Source organism: Semicossyphus pulcher, unplaced genomic scaffold (assembly GCF_022749685.1).
Source record: "Semicossyphus pulcher isolate SPU_LCO1_2020_fin unplaced genomic scaffold, fSemPul1.0.p SCAF_17, whole genome shotgun sequence".
NCBI classification, from domain to species: domain Eukaryota; kingdom Metazoa; phylum Chordata; class Actinopteri; order Labriformes; family Labridae; genus Semicossyphus; species Semicossyphus pulcher.
In genome coordinates, this window is record NW_027211681.1 from 13820331 (window position 1) to 13844101 (window position 23771).

General features: G+C 38.0%; 3 protein-coding genes across 3 annotated transcripts in view; 2 read left to right on the forward strand and 1 right to left on the reverse strand.

Moving 5' to 3' along the window:
- Window positions 1-1834: 1834 nt before the first annotated feature.
- pmm2 (phosphomannomutase 2) lies at window positions 1835-9530 on the reverse strand. The gene is made up of 8 exons (XM_069665309.1): window positions 9258-9530; window positions 7033-7144; window positions 6836-6912; window positions 6587-6678; window positions 6386-6485; window positions 4103-4178; window positions 3881-3996; window positions 1835-2215 (listed from the first exon to the last, which is right to left on the reverse strand). Exons 1-8 carry the CDS (start codon window positions 9324-9326, stop codon window positions 2111-2113), a joined length of 747 nt encoding a protein of 248 aa, XP_069521410.1. The 5' UTR covers window positions 9327-9530; the 3' UTR covers window positions 1835-2110.
- Window positions 9531-12283: 2753 nt separating this feature from the next.
- Window positions 12284-14919, forward strand: LOC138594267 (high mobility group protein B2-like). The gene is made up of 5 exons (XM_069665310.1): window positions 12284-12352; window positions 13148-13304; window positions 13623-13771; window positions 13875-14049; window positions 14216-14919. Exons 2-5 carry the CDS (start codon window positions 13161-13163, stop codon window positions 14390-14392), a joined length of 645 nt encoding a protein of 214 aa, XP_069521411.1. The 5' UTR covers window positions 12284-12352; window positions 13148-13160; the 3' UTR covers window positions 14393-14919.
- A 3357-nt stretch (window positions 14920-18276) lies between these two features.
- Window positions 18277-23771, forward strand: part of wdr17 (WD repeat domain 17) — a 39010-nt gene continuing 33515 nt past the window's right edge. The window contains exon 1 of the mRNA XM_069666669.1: window positions 18277-18346. The gene's annotated coding sequence lies outside the window, so the exon portion shown is untranslated. The remainder of the gene's footprint in view (window positions 18347-23771) is intronic.

A 23771-nucleotide genomic window follows, 5' to 3' on the forward strand; every position in this document is an offset into this window, starting at 1 on the left:
ATTGAAGCTTTGCAGTCTCAACCAAGGCTATTGCATTAGCTTGCTTGTTGGCTAGTTAACAGGCTGAGCTAACAAGCTAGGTTTGGTTAGCGCAGACACTTATTCCTGCTAATTAATGCTAATATGTCAATAAAATGTTTTTTACTATAATTTAAATCAGGAAAGTAGCATCAACAACTTCTTAGACAGACTTTAATCAATCACCTATAGCTAGTTTGGTTAGCAAGCTGCATCTGTAATTCAAGGTAAGTGTGATAGGGGTTAGCAAACGCTTAATCAATGAGGCTTTAAAGTCTATGCATTGCTTGCGCGTTGGCTAGTTAAAAGGCTAAGCTAACAAGCTAGATTTAGTGAGTGCAGACACTAACTCCTGCTAATTAATGCTAATTAAATAAAATTATACTGGAATTTAAATACGTATTGTAGAAGCAACAATGTAGCTACAGCTTCGTATGCAGACTTCAAGCTATCAGCTAAAGCTAGCTTGGTTAGCAAGCTATATCTGTAATTTAAAGTAACTGTGCAGCTTAGTCATAGAAGTGTTGCAATCTATGCATTAACATGCTTGTTGGCTAGTTACAAGCTAAGCTAACAGCTAGATTTGGTAAGCGCAGACACCAATTCCTGCTAATATTTAAATACAATTTTAAACCAGTAAAGTAGTAGCAACAATGTAGCTACGACTTCTTAGAAAGACTTCAAGTTATCAGCTTAAGCTAGCTTGGTTAGCAAACAGCATCTGTAATTCTAGGTAACTGATAGAGGTCAGCAAACGCTTAGTCATTGAAGCTTAACTTTTTATGCATTAGCTTCCTTGTTGGCTAGTTAACAGGCTGAACTAACAAGCTAGGTTTGGCGCAGACACTAATTCCTGGTAATTAATGCTGATATTTCAATAACATTTTAATATAAATATAAATCAGTAAAGTAATAGCAACAATGTAGCGACTACTTCTTAGACTGATTACAATTTATTAGCTAAAGCTAGCTTGGTTAGAAGCGGCATCTGTAATTTAAGGTAAGTGTGACATTAGTTGGCATGGTCATTTGGCAAAGAAATATTCAAGATTCCTGAATCTTAAATGTGGCTTTTAACAACTTATTAGAAAATGTACTGACCACTCCCCAGAGGGCTTTTTAGAAAAAACAAACTCTGAACAAGACATTTTTTAGATCCTTATGCTAGCAACGTAGCATAAATCTTACGCCCTAAATCTTACCTATCTTTATTGTTTGACTCTAAGTGGGCCCATAACTTACATAATCATCATACTGCAGTGAAGAAAACATTAAAGTAGAGATTGAGACCATAAACTCGTTAGGAAAATGTTTACAGAGGTAATAAATCAAGTGAGAAGAAGGCTTATTTTCTCATCTGTTTCTATACCATCAGACTCCTTGCTACTTGAAGAGTCGCCCCCAGCTGGCTATTAAAAAGAATGCATGTTCAAGGCACTTCCTTGGTTCAACTTTCATGCTTGAAGGTTATGTCCTCTTTTTACATACAGATTATGGGCATCATACAGCATGTAGTATGATAGTAAACATAAAATACAAGAGTGGAGAGACTGAAACATAAAATCCAAAGAAATGTAAGCCACATCATTTGACTGACAAATATTTTGTCTCGGGGAAAGAAATGCTGCATTCAGGTCTGTTATGGTAACATGTGACCCGCTGCTTCACTACAAAGTCCTCTGTGTGTGTGTGTGTGTGTGTGTGTGTGTGTGTGTGTGTGTGTGTGTGTGTGTGTGTGTGTGTGTGTGTGTTTTACTGACGTCAGAGGCACAGCGGGTCACATGGGGCCAGAGGGTTTAGTTAAAAGCAGATCAGGTGACAGGGAATAAAAGATCAACCAAGACCTCGATTAATCAGAATTACATGATGAAAAAGGCTTTCGTCTCTGCAGAGGGAGGAAACTTTGTTGATTTCGGCTCAGTGAGGTACAGCTCCTTTCAAAAAGTCAAGACAGTGTCTCCTAAAGTGGCTCTTTCCTCTCCTTCATTAAAATCATTCTTTTATTTACACCTCAGGGTTTGAACGTGATGAATTCAAAAGAGCTCAGTTTTCTCTCTGCTTTGTCAAAGTTACAGGAACAAACAGCCGCAGCTCAGGAGAAGAAAAGCTGCTGACAGAGTCGCTCCGTGTCCTCGGGACAGGAGACTTCATGTCCGATGGTTCGAGGGTCGCTGTAGATCTCGTAGTCGTTTCCTCCCTGTCACAAAAACAGATACAGAGGTTAGCTGAGCTGCACTGTGAGTAATGTGCTGTCTTTACATCTTTGCATCACTGTGTCTTGCTTTGAGCGATGACAAGCATCCATTGTTGTTAGAGTCATTAAAACAGTATAAGAGAGCTTCTGTTCCGGTGTAAAGACCATCTGCTGGCTGTGGTCTGCTCTGAGCACTCTGGATAAAAAGGAAAATGTTTACGAAAGGGGACAATGATCAGCCGGTGTGATCCTTCGTTAGGTGTTAACAGGCCACCATTTGGTGAGATCACTTCCACAGCAGCACAGTATGCAGACGATCAATGCAGATAACTCAACTGTAACGGCCAAACTTAAAGATACACTCCCTGATTTCTGTTATAGCAAGTGAGGAAGGAAATGTTTAGTTAGTGCTCTTTGAAAAATAAGGGAGTGTGCCTTCAAACAAGAATGAAAATACAAACATTACATGTAGAAATATGTGGAAACATGTTGATATTTAATGTGTAAAACTCAAATTAGCATCCATTTACTAACCAATCAACACTACACATGTTAGTTTATGTAGGAGAACATGTCCCTTTGAGTGTTTTTCAGGTTGTTTTACATATAGATATCCGTCCACTCCAAACAATAAGAAAACATCGGCTACTGCCATCGGCCAAACCGCCTGATTTTCTGATGGGCCGATGTCTGTCAACACTGCAACCCTGCAACATATTCCCTTTAAGCAAATGCCCCAGATCAAGTTTGTCCACCAAAAAGTTGTTTCTTTTTTAGTTCCGCTGACGAGCTCAGATTGTTATTCTAAAGCCGCTTACACCCGGCTTTTTGCTCAATGGGAAAGGTAACAATCGGCATTCAGACCCGGGTCAAATTACTCCGATCGGCATTGATGCGAACATAAAACCTGGGTCGACATGCTAATCTCCGCCCCCTTTCCAGCGCGATCCTATGGTCCATCGGTAACTTCTGTGACTCCTCGTCTTCTCAGCTCACCGTTACAAATTTGAGTTTGATAAACAGGCTGAATAAGAAATAGATACAATAAAGAACTAACCACCGTAACATCTTCACTGTTTACTAACCCTGTCTCCAGCACGTCTGTGACTTCAGACGGTGACACAGCAGAAAAGAGACCGATATACTTCACTGGTAATGGGAACAGAGACAATCAGCATTCAGAAGTGAATTCATCTGTTTGTTATTTTGTGTTCCACAAATATTATTTTGGATCCAAACTAACAATTTTAAACACCAAACTTAAACAATTACAGAAAATAAATTACTGTTCAAACCAACAGTAGAAAAGTTCTGCGAGGTTAAATTCTGTTTTTGCCAGTGGAGTTTGGTTGCTTCAGTTTCCTGGCTTCGAAAAAGCATTTCACTCTCTGCCAAAAAGTCAGATGCCTTTTTAAACAAGAACCAGCTTTCTCTGTAGGGATCCTTTTCTACTTAGAAAAGCAGTCCCTAGCCAGTCAGAGGCAACTTTATGGCCCATTTGCCTCCAAGGATTACAAAGCAGCCATTACAGCCCCTCTCACAGCTGCAAGCTAAATCAATGTACTTTCTGCCCTCCAGTTCTCCAGGTATTCTGCGTTTGAAAGAAACCTATAAGTTCTCCCTGCAGGCATCAGCCTGATTGTGCTCTGCAGTAGTTAGCATACTCACAGGTTTGGTTTTGTCTCCGAAGAAGTGAATGGTTGAGTAGTTGTCCTTCTCAACGATCCCCAGGCAGAATCTCTTATCCCAGCCGTCAGGAAACACATCAAAGCTGATCTGCCCTCCTGCAGAGAGAGGATTTAACATCACACAGAGAAACACACATACGTTACCTGACACTGTCCGGGGTCGTAGTATTCCGATTTATGACTTTAAAAAATCCTTACTCACCGATTGAAAATGTCAGTCCTTTTCCTTTGAACTCTTCCCTTAATACGCACACAAACTTCTCTCGGATTTTCTCTTTCTGCAAGGAGAAAACCAATCAAATGTTCAGTAATTCCGATCCTTTTAATACAACCTGGAAGGATATACATATTGGTGCAGTTAAAAGGAAACTTAATCCAATTTTTGAGTCATTTCATAGAAAATACACTTGTATTTTCAGGGTAAGCTACAAATAATTTAACTTCTACATTCAATCACTCTGCTGGTTTCCTGTGAGTGACGGATGCACACAGCCAGGACAGGCAATTCATGCTGCATTCATACATTTTATGGCGCTGAAAAGAGCTTCTCATCTTAAGGATGTTTTGTCAAAGATGTTAACAAACCGTAGCCCAATCTACGCATCCAGCAGACACAGAAGAACAGCAGTGTTTCTGGCACTAATCTCAGGCCATGTCACACGTACACGGGTACTATTTAATTTTTGTCTCCTTCGTTTAAAAAAAAACACAAGCACGTTAATAAAAAATCCCCATCCAAACAAAAACGCAAAAACACAACAGAAATGCTTTCATGAGAATCCAACACCAACAGGCGGCGACGTAACCCGGTCATGCAAAGAAGAAAAATCGCAGCCAGTCAAAAGTCTGAAAAAATCTATCCCGACGCCTCTGTTCCTCAATATAGTAGACGAGTAACTGTGCATATGTGTAAACATCCTGTTAAGCATCGCTGTTTTTGTCACGTCCGTCATTTTGCAAGGACTGTCGCCTCATCAGTGACGCGTCACCATGGAGATAACAGCGAAAAACTATGATTACCAGCTGGTTTATAACATTGCTACCTGCCCAGCTCCAAACAGCAGACGGATGGTTCATCAGAGCTTTTGTAGCTGCTGACCTCTGACTACAAATGGGCCATAAAACAAGACAACAGTGAACAAGAATGAAGATTCTTAAATGCTGAGAAGCTGAGAGAAACGGCTGAGACGGGTGATTTATCTCTGTGGGTTTATCAGTACAGCTTACCTCCACCACATTACTCCAAGCGACAGTAATTCAATCCTATGTTTCAATAAAAATTGAGAATATAAATTAATTCAAATATTCAGAATCAGTTTAGGTGATCTTGTGCACAAACAAGGATTTTGGCTCTGGTTTGACATTGCTCTCAATGTAAAGACACAAACACACGTTTAAAACATGAACAACAACTTCCCCACAGGTCACAAACATTTAAACGAAAGACAATAAGAGCTGTATGTGACTTTCTGCAGATCTCACTAGATCTGATGAAGATATGGCTGGTATTAATTTCTTAAGTTCAGCTCAGCTTCATACAAAATTTCCATTATAGCCTACATGAGCGTGCGGACATTAAAGATATCCAGGAGCGGGTTGCACCAACTGGTCTTTACTAAGCCTGGTCCTAACTGCTAAGCCGGTCTTTGTTAAGACCAGTCTTTAGAATGGACTTTACGTCAGTTGCACCGACCACACTTAAGCCTGATCTTAACTACGCCCCGTCTTAGCGATGCGCGTTCATGTGAATGCCCACGTCAGCGTCCGTTGCTAGGATACACTCTGTCCGCTATTTTGCTAATTTGTTGGTAATCGTTCCTCATTTTGTGCAATGCAGGATCAGAGAAAAGAAAATAAATTTTACTGACATTGAAATTAGAAAATTCATAGAGTTACTGCGGCCACAAAAATGTATTGACTGCCAAGCAGTTCATCATATCTCCAACTGTATTTTGAAACGCACTGTTTGCATAAAAGCGAAGTGCTGTCAGCAGCTGCTACGAGGGTGACAACGCTGCGTTGTGGTCTGACACAAACTGCAAGCCCGGTGACAGCTCTTCAAGAAGTTCAAACAGATCTCTCCTACAGACTGGAAACCTCTCAATCAGCTGCTCGTCGTTGTATATGTCCAATGGATTGCTTCTGTCTCGTATAACTCTCTCTAACGCTCGTGGTAAAGTCTATAAATAAGACGTGCCATTGTACCAAAAGCTGTTACTTTAAGTCGTTACTATTTTGGTCTACGTCTGCTATTGACAAGGCGTAAGATTTACGCCCGGTCTTAGCAAGAAGAAGGCTTAAGCCTAGATGGTGCAACCGGCTTAACTATGAAGTCGGACTTAGAACGCCAAGTTACGACCCAGAAAGAGACGAGCAAAATGTGAGTCGACTCGGGATCTTCACTGATTATTTGTATCATTGACTTCAATATATAATATATAATATATAGGGCAGCTTTAAATGATACAGTGACAGAGTGTGTTACCTGGTCCAGCTCGTAGAACTCTTTCCTCTCGGCCTGTGTGCAGCTGCGTCCAATCGGGGAGACGTTCAACATCCCGTTACGGAATTCAATAAATGTGCCCCTGTGAAACATTACACATTAAGACTCCATTATTATGCTAAAACTACAACTGTTAAACTAATTTACATTAATAAAGAGATCATGACTGTGTTGAGTCTGTACCTCTTCTTTGGCAGTTTGATCTTGGCCATGTAGTTGAGACAGAAGTTGATGAAATCCTGCAGCAGCTCTTCTCCCATGTGAGCCTGAATGGACTGAAAACAGCAGGCAGACAAACTTAAGCTTCCTGTCACATGACGTAACTTCATCATGTTCAGACTCTGTTTTAGAACCAAGATTAGGATTGCAAATCATCTGAATGTGTCAGAGTGATACGGTACAGGTGTTCTTTGGACACATTATCATTCTTACCTGAACAGAGAGAAACTGTCCGTCCTTATAGGCCTCCAGTCCGTTCTCAGCGAACACGTAGTCAACTTTCTGTATTACTGCACAAGTTATGAAAGAGATTCAGCTGATTACACACATGATAGACGGGTATATAAATGTTCTACTAGAGAGCTACAGATGTGTGTGTGTGTGTGTGTGTGTGTGTGTGTGTGTCCCACCATCGTCTCCCAGCTGCTCTTTGATCTTGCTGAGGTCCGACCCTCCGACCACGCCGACTCGAACCCGAGCCCTCAGCTTCTGAAGGAACTCGGCCATGTCTGGAGTCACACGCTGAAAACACACGCAGACATACGCGTTTAACATTCACTGACATGATGGAATAAACATCCGATAACAATAATATCAATAAAACCCATCCTCAAAACTCTCTGAAATTAGCCCCAGACTATAATGTTTTAAACGGATAATCTGCATGTATTTCATCTTCAGGGTTCATTTTGTCTGTAAGCTTAAGTCTACATAGTTTGCATAAGTTATGGTTTAATCGCCTGTTTAGAACTTTGTTTGGGTCTTTCCAGTGTTTCTTACAGTGATTGTAAATAAAAGTTCTTGTCTGTCTTTGTGCATTCCCCTTTTTCTTTTCCGTTCGTTCACCCTTTGATAAATCACAATCATCATGAGCTGATTCTTCATCCAAAGAACCAACTATACAAAGACACTTTATGGTTTTAGGTTGCAGTTTCCAGTCCCTTTGGAATTCATCCTCAACGTTTATGCTGAATAGATAGAAATCAAAGTCCGGGCCTTATCAGTCGCGTTCTTTCTTTCTCTTTCATTCATCTTATCACAATGAACATAAAAAAGAACTGTTCTCAGCAGAAGTAGAGAATATGCTTTAATAGGTCCAAGTTAAGTTTACTTATCATGCAAAGACTGTCAAAAAGAAAACACAACTGCAAATGTCGAGAATTATTGTACATTTCTGACTCAATCTGCTGATGATGAGTTTTTCCTATGAATATTGTTTACTTCTCTGTTTTGTTATGTTTTACCTTGTGTGTTGGATTTAGTTATTTGTTTAGAAAACTCAAAACCTGAAATTAAAATGCTTCAGAAACAATCTTTACTTCAGTTTCATCTGTTAAATTTGTCAGTCCGTGGACTGATTGAAGTCTGAGTCTGTTTATTAAAACTAAATGGATTTGTTGTAAAACGGAAATAAATAAATAAAATAAAATGACTGAACTATGTTGTGATTTAAGCAAGTAGTAAGTAGTATATTTTGGAATAGTCTGTGCAGTTAATACAAGACGAAAAGAAACTTGTAAAGCTAATTATACTTGTTATCAAGGAGTTTCTATTCAAAATTGTACACAGGTACTATCCTGTGAAAAATAATCTTTGTAAGTACCTTTCAGAGATGTTTGGAACGGATGTAAAACAAAATTAGATATATCACTAATTTTCAATAATTCCAATCGCTCAGCAGATTCATTATATTTAATTGGTTTCATTATTATTTTAGCAAAATATTACATACATATAATAAAATGGCTAAAAAAAGATAAGATTACCCTCCTTTTATATTTTTAAAACTATAGATTTTAAAACATATTTGACCTCCATTGAAAACCTAAAACTCACAAATCAGAAACTGGCGAAAACAACATCATCATTTAGAAAGTTTAATTTGTATCTTCTTAATTAGCAGAACCCTCTTGTGTTTCTTTCTTGTTTTTATTTATTTATTATTATTTCATGTTAATATTTGTTGTACAGTCATGTTGGCCATCCCAGTTTGTATGTGTGTTCACACTTTGATACATTATTGTACATGTTGGACATATGTATATGTACATATGTACTTGAATTTGTTGTTTTAATAAAGTTGAGAAAAGAAAAAAGTTATACTTGTTAGCTAAATGCTAGCGGAATAAAACGGAAACGCGATTAGCGTTGGCGTTTTTTGACACCTATATTTCTGAATGTAAAAGGTGACAGCAGTGACCATATTTATTACATATTTTAAATTAGATGTTGAATATTTATAGCAAACTTAAACAAACTGTCAAAAAAAGTTATTAAGACACTTTAAACCAGGGCACTTAGGTGTGCAAGTGAAGTGCTCGTACATGCTAGATAACTATCAGAAGAATACACTGTTATTTGTAACAATTATACAATTGAGTGCTTCAACATTAGCTCGTCGCAGTCAGACCCATTTACTTAATTATTATTTACGGTATATGGTCCTTCCAATAAAGTCTATCGTTCTGGGTGGAACTATAGTTTGATGATACAATTTCTGCGGAACATTTTAACGTTCGGAAGAACTACAATAACGACGTGGAGCCGGATGTTGCACTGACATTACCTACTGTCATATGTTTGTATGAATGGAGTCAGGTGTAATATTAGATTTACACATGCACTCATGCATTACCTGTCTCGCGGCAGTTAGCGTGCCGTCGACGTCGAAGAGGCAGAGCGTGCTCGAGTCCACTTCACTCATCTTCTTGTCTGTCTGCTCCCAGTCTGAATTAGCTGCTTTCTAACTGTTATCCAATGAGGACACTGACTACTTTTACAGGTGTACTGTGATCCCTCAGTGTTTCCCCACTTTTTATTTCGTTTTGTTTCCGGTATGCTCCTGTTCTGTCTAGACTCTACAGTGTAACAAAGCTGTCTGAACTACTAAGAATGACAGCTACTACTTCTACCAGATATACTGGTTTCTACTTCGTCTTTAATATTTATTAACACATCTCAAAAATGAATGTGCATGCCTCCCCCTGCTGTACCGGAGTGTGTACTGAAGCTACCTCAAAGCTCAACTGGTTTAAAAGCAGTGAACAGGAGTTTACAGTAAATTAGACTACATATAAAGATGTTTTACTGATATAATAAAAGGTGAAGAATTCCCAAAGATGCTTAATGGCCAAATTCCACTAAAGATGACATACTATTCTCTCATATGGAAATAATCTTCTTCTCAATATATCCACTCTGTAAAGCATACACCTATACCAACATTATTGTACTTCCATCCCTATAGTGTTAAATTTAGTTTTTTTTAATGCTTCTTTTATGTATTTGAATTACTTTGTGTGCACATTCGGGGTGTGGCTGTGTTCCACTAATTTGAAAATTAAAAAAATACTCTGGAATGAATTGAATTTGACTGATTTCCAGTAAAAAAATAGGCCGGCTGGTGTATAAATCCTGAAGGGATGTGTGTGCAGATTAGAAAATTCTATAGGATGAGTTGAGATGAGATGAATAAGAAATAAACGAAAATGAAAAATAAAAATGAAAATACAGCAATCTCTGCATATCACTGTTGTTTTTGTTTTCATCAGTTTGTTCTAAGAGCGAGTAGTATATGATTTGTCAGGACCTCAACATAGCCAACGAAGGAATCCTGACAGAAGCTAAACCAAACCTCAACAAACCACTGAGGAACAGAATGTTAGGTGGCTGAGCGTCGACAGGCCAGATTGACATTATATCAGGTCTTAACATCCCTAAGTTATAGCAAAATTGTATCATTTATTCTCATCAATTTGATAAACAAGGTGTTCATCATTCACAAACTTGTTGTACATTAAGCAAACAGAAACATAACCAAATTATCATATTTATTTCAGCACCCTAACGCTCTTCCCATTGCAGTATGGTCTTCCTGCCTTTGTACATTTGTACATAGCTGAATGTGTATGTTATCTTTTCCAACTTGTTGACAGCCGCTTGTATCTATTTCTGTGTAAGTATACCAAGAGCAAAGTAAACTTAGGTCAAATTCCTTGTATTTGTACACATACCCAGACAATAAAGTAGATTCTGATTCTGACAAGGACAACTCAGCGTATGATTTGATAGCAGCTGTTTTTAGGACTTTCCCAAGAAACAGAGACTTTTTAAAAGAGGGATCTCTGTGATGGGACTGTACACACTTTCAAATTTTAAAACAACATATCATACCCAAGAATTAATCCTGTTTCCTTTATTTTTGTCTCTGTTAAGATGAGTTAAGAACACCTTGATAAATTAAATGAATGTTAAAAATCATGAAATGTTTTGGTGCACTGATGACAACAGAATGGAATGGTTCCACTTTTGTTTCTAGCTTGGGTGGTTTATTTTTTTAACATTGTAATCTATGTCTATTTTAGTTTCTGGTCCCTTTTTCTTTTAGCAAAATGATGGTGCCATTTAAGCCTTTTAAGGGCCGGGCATATTATTTATGCATGAAACAATAAAAAAAAATCCAAACATGTCGGCCTAGTCAAAGGGATGCTCCACTTTTTGACAACAGTCTGTGTGTTACAGGAAGTATTCACTGGAGAAACCAAAACAACACTTGACCGTGTTTTAATTTCATAAAAACAGTTCAGAACCAACCAAGGAGCACTTATTTACAATGATGCCATAAGAATGCGAAGTGTGGAGGTAAACCGTGGAAATATAACTTTCATGAACTACTGGGAAATATCGTTTCTGAAGGAAGTAGTTTTAGAAAGCAAGGTTTAGTTATTTTAACAGAAATGTATAATAGATTCAAGATTCAGCTTATTTGTCACAGAAAAGAAACAGTTGCATACATATCTAAAAAAAAAAACATTTTCTCTGAAAAAGAATCATCCCTACTTAAACATCAATAAAAAATAGCCCAAGTATAAAAACAAGTTATAAATAACTGTAGACACTAGTCTGAGTATGATTTTAGGGATGAGGTTTATGCAACAAAGTCCCTGTTATCTATAGGCTACAGGATACACAAATCGCTTTGTATAAAGCATATTGACCCAGAACTGATCACTTGATCATTTTTTGTGTTCCCATTGCTTCTTGCAATTTTAAAGGCTTCTTCAAAGTTTAATTCAATGATCTGTATTTTGGAGTGTATAGTAAATATGCTGTATTGACGTGCATTAGTACCATAGGCTTCTCACTTATGTACAAAGAGAAGTTGTATTTTGAAGGGCAAAGCTACATCCGGAAGTTTTTGAAACGTTAGTTATTTTTACTCGTCTAAACAAATGAGCAGTTTTGTTTTCCGACTTCCCCCTACAGTTTAAGTTTGAGCTGACTCTCTTGTTTCGCAGCTTTTTTATTACAAAAGAAAATATAACCCGTGCTTTTAATTGTTTCTGCTGCCGTTTGTGTCGTCTACAAAACAAACGGTTGAAACTTACACACACCCACAACAACACAACAACAGTAGATGAACATATTTTGACTCTAACAAACAAAGGAGTTTTCGCGCCGTACATTTAAAAGCCCAGGTCAACCAATCAGCGTACAGACAATGCAGACAAACATGATGTCATGATCGCCCGCAATGCAACCAATCGCCGCCTCGTATTTCTCTTTGGCCCTACTTTCAAATTGAAATACTTGAATCCAGCCAATACGCTGATGGCGGGGAGGAGTTTTGGAAGTAGTTCTAGTTAAGTTAGTTCGACCTCGCAGACAGTGACAAAACAGTTGCGCTTTCTTCCTCATTCAGTCGTTTATAACTCTTCTTGCTGAGAACAGGTAAGGCCCCGCTTTTTTGCATTTATGTTTAGCCCAGTTAGCTAACATACTTATTACACTTTTCTGGTATTATTTTCTAGCTTAATTTGGTGTGTTCTCTACTACGACCTATTTTCTACTTGGGTAACTATATTTGCCAACTAAAGCCTATTAGTGAATTAATCTGTTTATTTGTGTAAACTAAAAAAGTACCTCGTTTAAGGTAACCTTGAAAAGGCAGATGTTTTCTAGCAAATTTCGATTTCCGTGGGTGAAGTTTATAGTTTCTTTAGAATCCGAGACACAGTGAATGTAAGTTAAAGCTGTGTGCGCAGCATGCAGTTCAATCGCCATTTGGTTTGGTAGCTTAGCTGCTACAGTGGTAGCATCCATATTTAAAGTTCGATGGACGTCGCCATTTGGTTTATAGTCCCATAGCTTACTTAAATGTAGATAAATACAGGGTTGCAGCCTTGTAAAATTAGAAAAGCTGCTTTTAAGCCACTTTGTTGGGTGAGGTTTTGGCGCAGTTAAGTTTCGGCGGGAAGATACAAAATGGAGTCGCGTCTTTTTGTCACAGTGAAGCAGAAATCCGATTAGAGCCTTAAAACAGCCCCGGGCGTCTGTGTGCCCTGTTTGTGCCACAATAACATATTTATCAAACTCTTAGTACCCCAAACTTTACACTGTTTGTGTCATTTGACGCAATTCAACTTAAGTCTTTAATACTAATAAGTGTTTAATTAAGTAGATAGTAGTAAAAGTTTAAATTAAAATGATACTGCCCTTGTTACATGTGGTTTTTTTCATTCGTAGATTAATCGCAGCCATGAAGGACAAAAATAAGCCCAGGGGAAAGACCACTTCCTACGCTTACTTTGTGGCGACCTGCCGTGAAGAGCACAAAAAGAAACACCCAGGGACCAGTGTGAGCTTTTCAGAGTTCTCCAAGAAATGCTCCGAGAGATGGAAGGTAAGATGACGCATGCTTCTGGATTTGAAATCATTTTAATATAAATCAAAGCTTAAAAAAATGTTACAATGCACGGCATCAAACCTTGTATTTTAACACCATATGGTGCATATGGCAGTATATATATCCCTGTAATTTCCCCTGCTTGGCTCGCTGCCCTAGTCTTGAGATGTTGAAAGAGGATTAAGTATAAAGCATAGGGTAGGTATGGGTATTAGAAATGTATGATTTCAGGTGTGTAGTGATTAAAAAAAAACACTTATAGAAGGCATCTTTTATATTCAAGTTTTTGGACTAAAGTGTCTTGTGTTTTTGTAGATCATGTCAGCCAAGGAGAAGGTGAAGTTCGAGGACATGGCCAAGAACGACAAGATCCGATATGACCGAGAGATGAAGACATACATCCCTCCTAAAGGTGCCAAGCCGGTCAAGAAGAAGAAGGACCCCAACGCACCCAAGAGGCCTCCGTAAGTACCACATCCCTCCCATTTAGAGGTTTAGCTCAAGATTTTACCTGTAACTTCAGCTGCACTTTGTTTTCAGGTGCTAACTTGTGCCTCTTTCTCTCAGGTCTGCGTTCTTCGTGTTCTGCTCCGATCACCGCCCCAGGATCAAGGAGGAGAACCCTGGTATTGCCATTGGTGACATAGCCAAGAAGCTTGGCGAGTTGTGGAGTAAACAGAGCGATAAAGACAAGGCTCCGTATGCTGCCAAGGCTGCCAAACTGAAGGAGAAGTATGACAAGGTATGTACTGTATTTTTGCATAATGCTATCTCAGTAGGAATGATGTCAAAGGATAACTCTAGTGTTTGATAGTGAACAGATGAATGGGATTTGTCTGATCATATTTAAGAAACCTTTGCTAAAATTGTCAGTGCCGAGTTTAAGAAGAGCTTATATCTTTCCCCAGGATGTTGCTGCATACAGAGCCAAGAGCGGTTCAGGAAAGAGTGATGCTGGTAAGAAGAGTGGCCCAGGCAGACCCTCCGCCAAGAAAGCAGAACCAATGGACGATGACGATGATGATGACGAGGAGGACGAAGATGACGAGGAAGATGAGGACGACGACGATGAGGATGATGACTAAGTGGTTTGTGTGTTAAAGGATGTGAATTGTTCAGTTTAACTCCTGTTTGTTTTTGTGTGGATGGTTCCAGCAGTATTGGTCTGCACTGTTGGTCTGCCTCTGTAGGACATCAGACATGTATTCCTCCTCCAATTCAGGGATGATGTTTTTATTTTGTCACTTAGTCCCCTTTATGATTTTTTTAATTAAGCTTTGTTTTCTGCTGAACGGGATTTTTTTTCCATCTTAAAATCCATATTGCTATCCAAACCGCCAGCCACATGAATTTCCTGTGATAATACAATGGACTGAACCTCCTATGCAGGCAGTGAACCGCAGCAAATAAGTAAAGTTTTAAAATGTGTTTGTTTCTGGAAGCACTGCTTATGTTTTTGTTTAGTGGTGCTGTTTCTTCACTGTCGTTTTACTACCAGGGGTTATCTGTAGTTTGATTATTAAAGATGTTTGCAGCCATTTTTAATGTGGAACTTTGAAAACTTTCATGTAGAACGGTTTTTCTTTTTTGTAATAAAATTTTGTATATTGATTATACATGTGTGGACTCTTAATAGTTTGAATTCTGAAATATTAAGTTTAGCTTGAACTAGCACAAGGACTGCTTCTGAATCTCTATTAGGTACGGCTGTCTACAATCACAGCATTAGCATTTACAATGCCTATTAACTTTTGGAGGGAGCTTTTAAAACAAGCTATAAAAAAGGAGGCAAAACTTACATCTATACATTTTAATACTCCTGAAGGAAAGTGTGGTTATCTTAACCGTTGATGCAATGGGATGAAGTTTAAGTTAATAAATGCCTCTCTTAAAACTCCACAATTACAATAAATGGCATATGAATAAGTAAGCGTATCCTAAAGTATGTACAGAACAAATGAGTACAGAAGTTTTGCACATGTAGATGATGGAGAGTTACTGCACTCTCAACAGGAGTGTTATTGCACTTTGTGTCCGTTTGTGGTGTGAGTGTTTACTGTTAATTATAGAGTCTGACCACGGCAGGAAGAAAAGCACCGCGGATGAAGGAGCCTGTCACTTAACAAGCCTCCCAGTGTTGTTAGTGTCTCCTGCAAGGGTTCGAACGTGTTGTCCATCAGAGACGAAAGCTTGGCCATCTCCTGTCAACCAGCACCTCCACAGGGCCAAGAAGACAACCCAGGACAGAGCTGGCCTTCTTCACCAGTCTGTTTAGTCTACCCTACCCTTATATAATAAGCAAAATAGAACATATGAAAATTGAATGGCTTAGACGTGTACAAAGTGTGAACAAATGCGTCAGTTGACATCTCATCTCCCAAATTTATGAATGGGAAACTTTGTGTGACTTCTATATGAGAATCTTGCTGACATCTATTAATTACATTTACTGATGACCTTGCTTTTTGAAAATATTAACAGTCTCTTTCTCTCCTTGTTGTATTTCTCTTACCGGTGAAGCCTGTAGTTTCTACTGTGATGGCCAAGGAGCAAAGTCACTGACAGAATTTCTTCACAGAAGACAAAATCTCATATCATAAAAGGTGATCGCACGTGTGTCTGGTACAGGATGATTCATATCAGAATTGTAAATGCAGCTCTTATTTTGAAAGGTCAAGTACTGTATGCCAGGTCATTGTACACTGCAAATGTGCAAGGTTGGCATCGGGGGTCTTATGGATGCGTCTGGATGGATTCGTAAACAGGCGTCCTACCCAGGGGATTGCTAAAGCAGACACAGTAAAACCACAACAGTTTAGACAAAAATAAAAATGAAATACAATGAATAAAGCATGTCATGAAATCATACAGAATAACAATGATAAAGACTTAAAATGACCTAAGTAAAAGTGTAGTCTTGAGGAGTTGTACTACTACACTTTATAAGGGAAAGGGTGCATTTTTACAGCACTACATTTGTCTGACAGTTACAATGGTTTTAGCAAGTTTTGTTGATAAGCTTTAATGATAAAACATGAGGGGCTGCCCGGTGGTGCAGTGGTTAGCGCTGTTGCCTCACAGCTAGAAGGTCACTGGTTCAAGGTGGGCCTTTCTGTGCGGAGTCTCCTTGTGCATGCGTGGGTTCCCTCCAGGGTCTCCGGCTTCCTCCCACAGTCCAAAAACATGCTTGTGAGGTTAATCGGTGACTTTAAATTGCCCGTGGGTGAGTGGGAACTTTTTACTGCTATTTCTAGGACTATAAATGTTGTTTAAAAGCAATATCACACTCAAGGTCATGATGTTATACTGAATATCATCACAGCACAAGCTGCAGCTGTGATGATATTCAGTACATCACTCCCCTTCATATGATAATGCTTGATAAACAGACTATTATGACAGCACTGCAGAAAAAACAAAGAGGACTCAAAAATATTTCATTATACACCAAGTTTTTCTGGTTAAACATGTTTACAATAAGGACTAAGGAAGCTAAGAGGAAGATATAAACTAGAAGAAATAAACTAGAAAGAACCATCATCACAAAATGTTAGTACTTATTTCCTCTTAAAACTATATTTACTATACTATCTTTAAACTATACTTTTTAGGACAGCTACAGTAAATTTGCATGTTGTTTGAAACTCGTCCATCTCCTTCAAAATGATTGACAGCAGCCTGGTGCCCAGACAGTTTGTGATACTTTAATTGAGACAAGAGGGAAACATGAAACTTATAAACGTAATACATTTTGACACCTGAAAAAGGTAGAATTGTGTGTTTTGACAGGGACCAGAACCACCAAACGTTGGTATATATTAAAAGGTACTATTTAAAACAGAGACAGAAAGCAATAATATGAAGTTATTAGTAAGAAAGTGACAGATTTTGGAATTGAAGGATAGAATACAGCACTTGCGAGATATGACTAAAAGTAAACATGTTGTGTCTCATTAGTTTATTAGTTTCACACAAGAATAAAACACATACAGAGCACATGTGCATGTATGGATGTGGTAGAAACCGGTAAATGGCTTATATAAAAAACACCTTCAGAACAAAGGTAATACAAACCACCAAACCAACCTAAATGTCAGTTTCTACATATAAAAGTGCAGAATTGAAGTTTACAAAAAGAGAATAAAAATGGAAAGAAACAAGGGAATGTTGCAGTACAGTGGGATAACAAACAATATCTTTAGTGTTCATTACTGTTCCAAATTATGTTTTGACAATAGAGAATGTCTTTGTTGTTGTTGTACATAGACAGTGACACAAAGGGTTTGATTAAATGAGCATTTTCATTCCACAAAATAACTCCCCGATGTTTGACTGACAACTGAGCAAAATATGTTTTATACAAAGGAACATGGAGATGATTAGCCTGTCTAGTTGAATAATTATGTAACTGTCAATTGTTAACAAAATAGTGTCTAAAACAGACAAGGTAAATCTGTGTTATTAAGTAACAATTTAAAGACAAATGTACTCAGAAAGAGAGGTGGACAATTTAGCCAATCTAATAAACGTTTTAAAAAATGTTTTTGCAGCAGTAATATTCTTTGGAGATAAGTTGGAAACGTACGTGTCCATACAACATTTGTATGGGGTTGCATATATTTTGGTACTAATGGCTTTTTTTTTTACAGTTTTATCACAGTATTTTACAAACTAGTGTTACTAAAAGAATATTTTTACCACTCTTGCTTGTTACTGAACCTGAAATCACTAAATTTATTCTTAAAAATCGAGGATCCAGACACAGCTTTTTGACGCAGAGAAATGAACCTTGTCTGGATCTCTCTAATATAATCATACATCATGCTGGACGGAGTCATCATAGGAGACTCACACATCTCTGCCTTCACACAGAAACCGTCCAACTGACACTCCGGACAGCCAGTCGCTGACCAGAACGAGCATTCCCACGAGCCAATCAGAGCCTCCGGTTCGTCCTCTCTCACGCGGAGGATGGTGAGCAGGGAGCATTTCAGTACCTGGGAGCTGTCCGTTGTGCACGAGCCAGCTGACAACTAACGGTAGGAAGAAATCACTCACACAAACACACAGACACATACACGTTAGCCGCATGCTAGCAGTGTAATGTAAGTCAACAGCTATGGCAGACAAAATAAACGTGCAAACTCCTGCTTAATTCACCTTTAATATCCCCAACCTGCGCTGAGTGTTCATTGTGACTACGACGTTTAAGTGTCTTAATAACAGACAGTTTTCACACGGATTAGTTTGAGCTGATGAAACCTGTTGCCTTTTAAATATGCCTGAAATATAGCAGCAAAGAGCCGGCCAAAAAAGAAAACGTCTGGTCGGCGAGCTGTGGCAGCAATTTGGGATGAAATTTGCTAGTTAGTAGCTTATAAACAGGGTTAGCACATCGATTTAACGGTGCTTCAGGTGAGCTTGTATTTTGGGCTATTTTATCTCTATTATCATGCCTAATAATACGAGGAATTTGTTGTAATATATCCGTGTTAAGTGCATACTAGTGATGGGGATTCCGTCTGTTTGCAGTGAGCCACATCATTTGGCTCAGCTCATCAAAGAGCCGGCTTTTATATCCCCCAAACGGCTCTTCATTTAGTACCACCTCTGATTCTACAATTAAGTCAAATTAAGCGATGTTTTGACCTATGATTGCTATGTGTGTCCACCCAAAGTATTATTATACTAAGCCTTCTAATTTTCAATTTTATAATATACTTTTGGTATAAAAACCTAAAATTACAATGTAATAATAGTAATAATAACTTATATATTTATTATATTTATATAGCACCTTTAAAAACAGATGTTTACAAAGTGTTTTGACAGGGCAGGAACTCAGGAAGATTACAGAATACAAAACAGATTACAGAACATTCAACAATGAGGCAAAACAGAGAGTAGTCCAGAAAATTCAACAAAAGGCAAGAACTCAATGCACACACGAAAGGTCAACAAGAGTAAATGCAAATAAAAGGGATAAATGTGATGAAACAGAAACAAAGGCAGTTAATGCAGTAAGCAATACAGAGAAAGAGGTAAAGAAATAAAAGCAATAAAAGACCATAAAAGGTTATAAAAATACGATAAAAAGACGACATCACTTCAGAGGAAAAGAGATAAAAAGATTTGAATCAGTAAAATGAGTAAAGAAAGAATTAAAAAAGAATAAAAGCAGTGAAGGACAGTAAGAAAAGGAACAGATTGGATTAAAATGCATTTAAAAAGGTGACATCACATAAAAGCAAATCTGTAAAAGTGAGTTTTAAGAAGTGATTTAAAAGAAGTCACTGACTCTGCACGCCTCATCTCCTCAGGCAGGTCGTTCCAAAGTCGAGGGGCCCTGATGGCAAAAGTACGGTCACCTTTAGATTTGAGCCTCGACTTTGGAACGACCATAAGGGCCCCATTCGAGGATCCAAGGGCGCGAGATGGCTCATAATATCAACCGTTATTACATACTGTATGTGTATTGATCGCAAAATTCCTGATATGCATGGATCAATATGTAAAATTATTTGTCTTTCATACTGTGAAATAAGTGGTCATATTGATGAATGAAAAGTGGGATATGTCAATAATAACTATCCTAGTTGTCTAACAAAAATAACGCACTACTAAATAATATGGCTAAAATATAATTAAAGAATTACAACTCTCTGAAGAGACATTTCTTTTATGATGTAAACAAATAATATGTCTGCTCTGTTTAAGAAATGTTAGCCTATTTGTTTGTCATTTATTCCCCTCCCACAATTTACATGTGCAACTGGCGTAACTACAATTATGTCAACATATGTAAGAAACACGTCATAGGATCACCTTTTCATTCACCCTTTTGTTGTATTAGCAGGGCACCAAGTGAGGATGGTTTGGTGATTTGCATGTGAAAAACACTCGTTGCTTGTGAGGTTAAAAAGGTAAATCAATGAAACGCAGGTAAAACAACTGTTATGCGACTGAGACGTGTAACATAAGTGTCAGCTTTAAGCCAAATTTCACATTTTGTGTTCGCTACATTAGAAAACAACTTCATCAAAATCACTCAAACTGTGCTCAGCGGAGAGACATTTACCTGACCCTTACTCTCTAATCTGAGTGTGAGACAACCACATGGTGTAAAAATAGCCTCATGCCTTTAATTGTCTGCATGTTATGTGTTTATGGTGTAGTCGATGGTAGAGTCCCCTTTAAAAGATGAGCAGCCTTGATTGGTCTCCAGGGAACATCTTTAGCTCTAATAGACCTTCTTCAGTCACAGCAGCCATGTTGACATGTGCAGGCTGAAAAGGAAGGGCTTTATAATAAGTAGCATTAATGAAGTCTTTATTAGCGCTGGACAATGTGGCGAAAAACATGATAATTTCACATATTGAACAATGTGGATATTTATTTCAATATATACTTTTGATAATGCTGCCAATTTCAGGAGTATCGCTATAATGAAGAAACCAGACCATTAATTACCGTGCGCTAAAGTTGTTTATAAAACATTTTGAGTGTAATCTTTTTCTGAAGTAAAAATATTTAAAACCACTGAATAAACACAGATTAAAGCAGTTTTTCATTGAATTTGTTAAAAACAATTAATGTAGCTGTTTTAGCTTAAAAATCTGTGTCTTTCCAGCAGATACAAAATGTCAGCTAGTAAAGTCTAAATAATTGACGTGATTTTATGACTATTTTTGTCAATAGATTCTTCATCTTTGTTGGGTAACGCATGTTCAGTCGTACCGTTGCTTTCCTGCCTCAGTCGTACCGTTGCTTTCCTGCCCCTCTGTCCAACTTAATATTTTTGGTGGGCTTTTTTAAGAGACATTCACTTTCTTTACTGGCAGCTCAAACATTGCTGTGCAGTGGAAGTGGCCGTGTAATCAGAGGTGAACTTCACACACAAGCAAACTGCAGACTTACTGGTTGTTTTTGATTTATGGGCTATACATGGAGTAAAAATGTAAAAGAGTTTGATAATTGTTATCAACATAAATTTCATCACTAATATTTGGAAGGTAAAGTCTTTAGAGACGGTACTCAGTCAAGGTTATGATTTCAGTTTGTGTTCTGATGTTTTGTATGATGTTTCTATCCTAACTGATACTTTTTTTAGGCCAACATGAAAACTATTTTAATCAGAAATCTAAAGATGACCAACATAGTCCCCAATATCTTACATTTTGAAGCTGGAATGAAAATCACGGTTCTCTATGGATTGTGCACTGATGATGACAATGTGAATAAAACGAATACTAGTGCAATTCTAGTCTCAGCTGTGATGCTCTGCTGCATCGTGTGCTGCAGACGGTGCTGAGAGGATTGTAAACTATGGAGTCTGAGCACGCTCTGTTGGATAAACTACGTGATTAAACGATTTTTAAATCAACCCAAGCATTTGTTTTCTGCATTAAATGTTTGGAAAAGAAAAAAACAAACATTACAGCAGAAATCAATATCTCAGTGTTATCGGTCTGATATATCGATCGCACTCTGATAATATGGACTGATTACCAACTTCTTCAGGGTTGGCATGATAAAATGAGTTGCTACAGACAGCTAGGTTGATTTGGACATCATTAATTTTGCAGCTGCTTTAATGATTTTATCAAATTTCATAACAATTAATCCAATAATTTCACTAAAAACACAAATGGAAACCTTATGGTAGCACAAGAAGAAAAGCCATGGGATCACAAGAATCATAGGATTCATCCTCTGGGAACCATGAATATCTGTTTGTCTTGGCAATCCAGCTAATACTTTATTTTATTTTTAAATATCTGGACCAAAGTGATTACATTCGACCTTCAAAATTCCTGTGAAACAACGAACATTTTCTGCATATTTACTTGTTTCCTTTAAAATCAGGAAGTTAGAGAGGGAATAATGTTTTGTTTTTTGCAGACAATATTGTTAAATGTGAGAAATATCAAACAAAAACACCGGGAGGACCAATAACTGCCAGCTGGCATGTACGTCCTTCACAGCAGGGGTGAAGGTCGCTGCTGTCCAGTGTGCTTAAAAGATTTATGAATTCAATTAAAATAACCATTTCTATTTTAACATTCTGTTCATTGGGATCACAAACCATAAACAAGAGGAACAGCAAAAACTGATAACAAAACACAATATAACAAAGATATAATTTAATGTAAACTAAAGTTAGAATAACTTATTTAACCTGGTTGTTGCGTGTTGCAGCCCTTAAGCCTCCAATCAAGAGCTGTTGGTGCTTAAAAGCTCCTTAAATAGGAACAGTCAGTGTTAATTGTTAATGCAGGTGTTGCCACTCCTGTGTAAGACGTCTTTTTGGCACCAGTTTGCTGCACAGCAGAGGAAGAAAACTAACTCTGAGACCTGCCAGAAAAAACAATAAACATTTAAAGAAGGAAAACATCTCGTTTCAAAGACATTAACTTTCTGATATGTGATGCCTTAGAAAGGTTCACTTGTAGCATAACGCGTTCCTCCATCAAAGTGCTGTGCAGTCATTAATGTGACAACTGGACGTCATTACTCTTTAGCACCATTATCTATCAAAAGAAAAGGGTCGGCGAGATATTTACATGCAAATCAGCCAATTTGCATCTTACAGGAGGAGGTTACAGGCTAACTGGTCGACTGTTTTTTGAAGATTACCTTTGATAAAAATAAAAATCCCCGCTACGCTGTTTTCCCTTTCAGGTCTTTATCTGCTCTGTGATTTGGGGGAACCAGCCCTTCAGAGATAATCTCTAATTTAGCCCCTTTTTACTATTAATGGTCCAAATAATGAAATGGAACCAAGAAATATATACAATACAGCAAACAGGTCACAGTTCTTCTTGGACATTTATGGGCTAGCACCTCTCTGAGTGGGTAGGAGTTAACTAGTTAAGAGTGTTGTGACCAAGTCATCTTTGCTCAAGTCTCAAGCAAGTCTCGAGTCATTTTTTCTTGAGAAAAGACAAGGTGTTAGCAGCCCGTCTAAAATGATATTATTGGCCAGTTTATATAACCTGTTCAAAAAGTATGACAGTGAATTGTATCTGTGTTATCTTGGCACAGACGCAGCCATGATGATGGTCTGCTCTGAGACCGTATTGAGTAGTAACGAGTACGACTGATGAGGCTTCTGTTTGGGGGCTTTGATGTTGCGTGTTGCCATAGCGAGGAGATGGACTGACAGCCAGCCATCCAATCATGACAATCACATACTGGGGAGCTTTTTGAGTCGTCCAATCATGAATTTTATCATTTTATATTTAACAGCTAACATTCAAACTTATGAACACACGCAAGTCATCTGAGTCATCATGCCTCAAGTCAAGTCTCAAGTCATTAACATGCAAGTCCAAGTCAAGTCTCAAGTAATTTTCTTTTTGTCAAGTCAAGTTGCAAGTCATCAAAACAGTGACTTGAGTCGACTCGAGTCCAAGTCACCAAGTCTCAAGTCCTCATCTCTGCCAGCTTATATCAGTTCTAAGA

Coding starts and splice junctions, on each gene's coding strand:
- LOC138594267 (XM_069665310.1), top strand. CDS start 13,161: ATGAAGGACAAAAATAAGCCCAGGGGAAAGACCACTTCCTACGCTTAC. Junction 13,772..13,874: donor AACGCACCCAAGAGGCCTCC/GTAAGTACCACA, acceptor TCTTTCTCTCAG/GTCTGCGTTCTTCGTGTTCT. Junction 14,050..14,215: donor TGAAGGAGAAGTATGACAAG/GTATGTACTGTA, acceptor ATCTTTCCCCAG/GATGTTGCTGCATACAGAGC.
- pmm2 (XM_069665309.1), bottom strand. CDS start 9,326: ATGAGTGAAGTGGACTCGAGCACGCTCTGCCTCTTCGACGTCGACGGC. Junction 6,913..7,032: donor AGAGCAGCTGGGAGACGATG/GTGGGACACACA, acceptor TAACTTGTGCAG/TAATACAGAAAGTTGACTAC. Junction 4,179..6,385: donor AGTTCTACGAGCTGGACCAG/GTAACACACTCT, acceptor TTCTCCTTGCAG/AAAGAGAAAATCCGAGAGAA.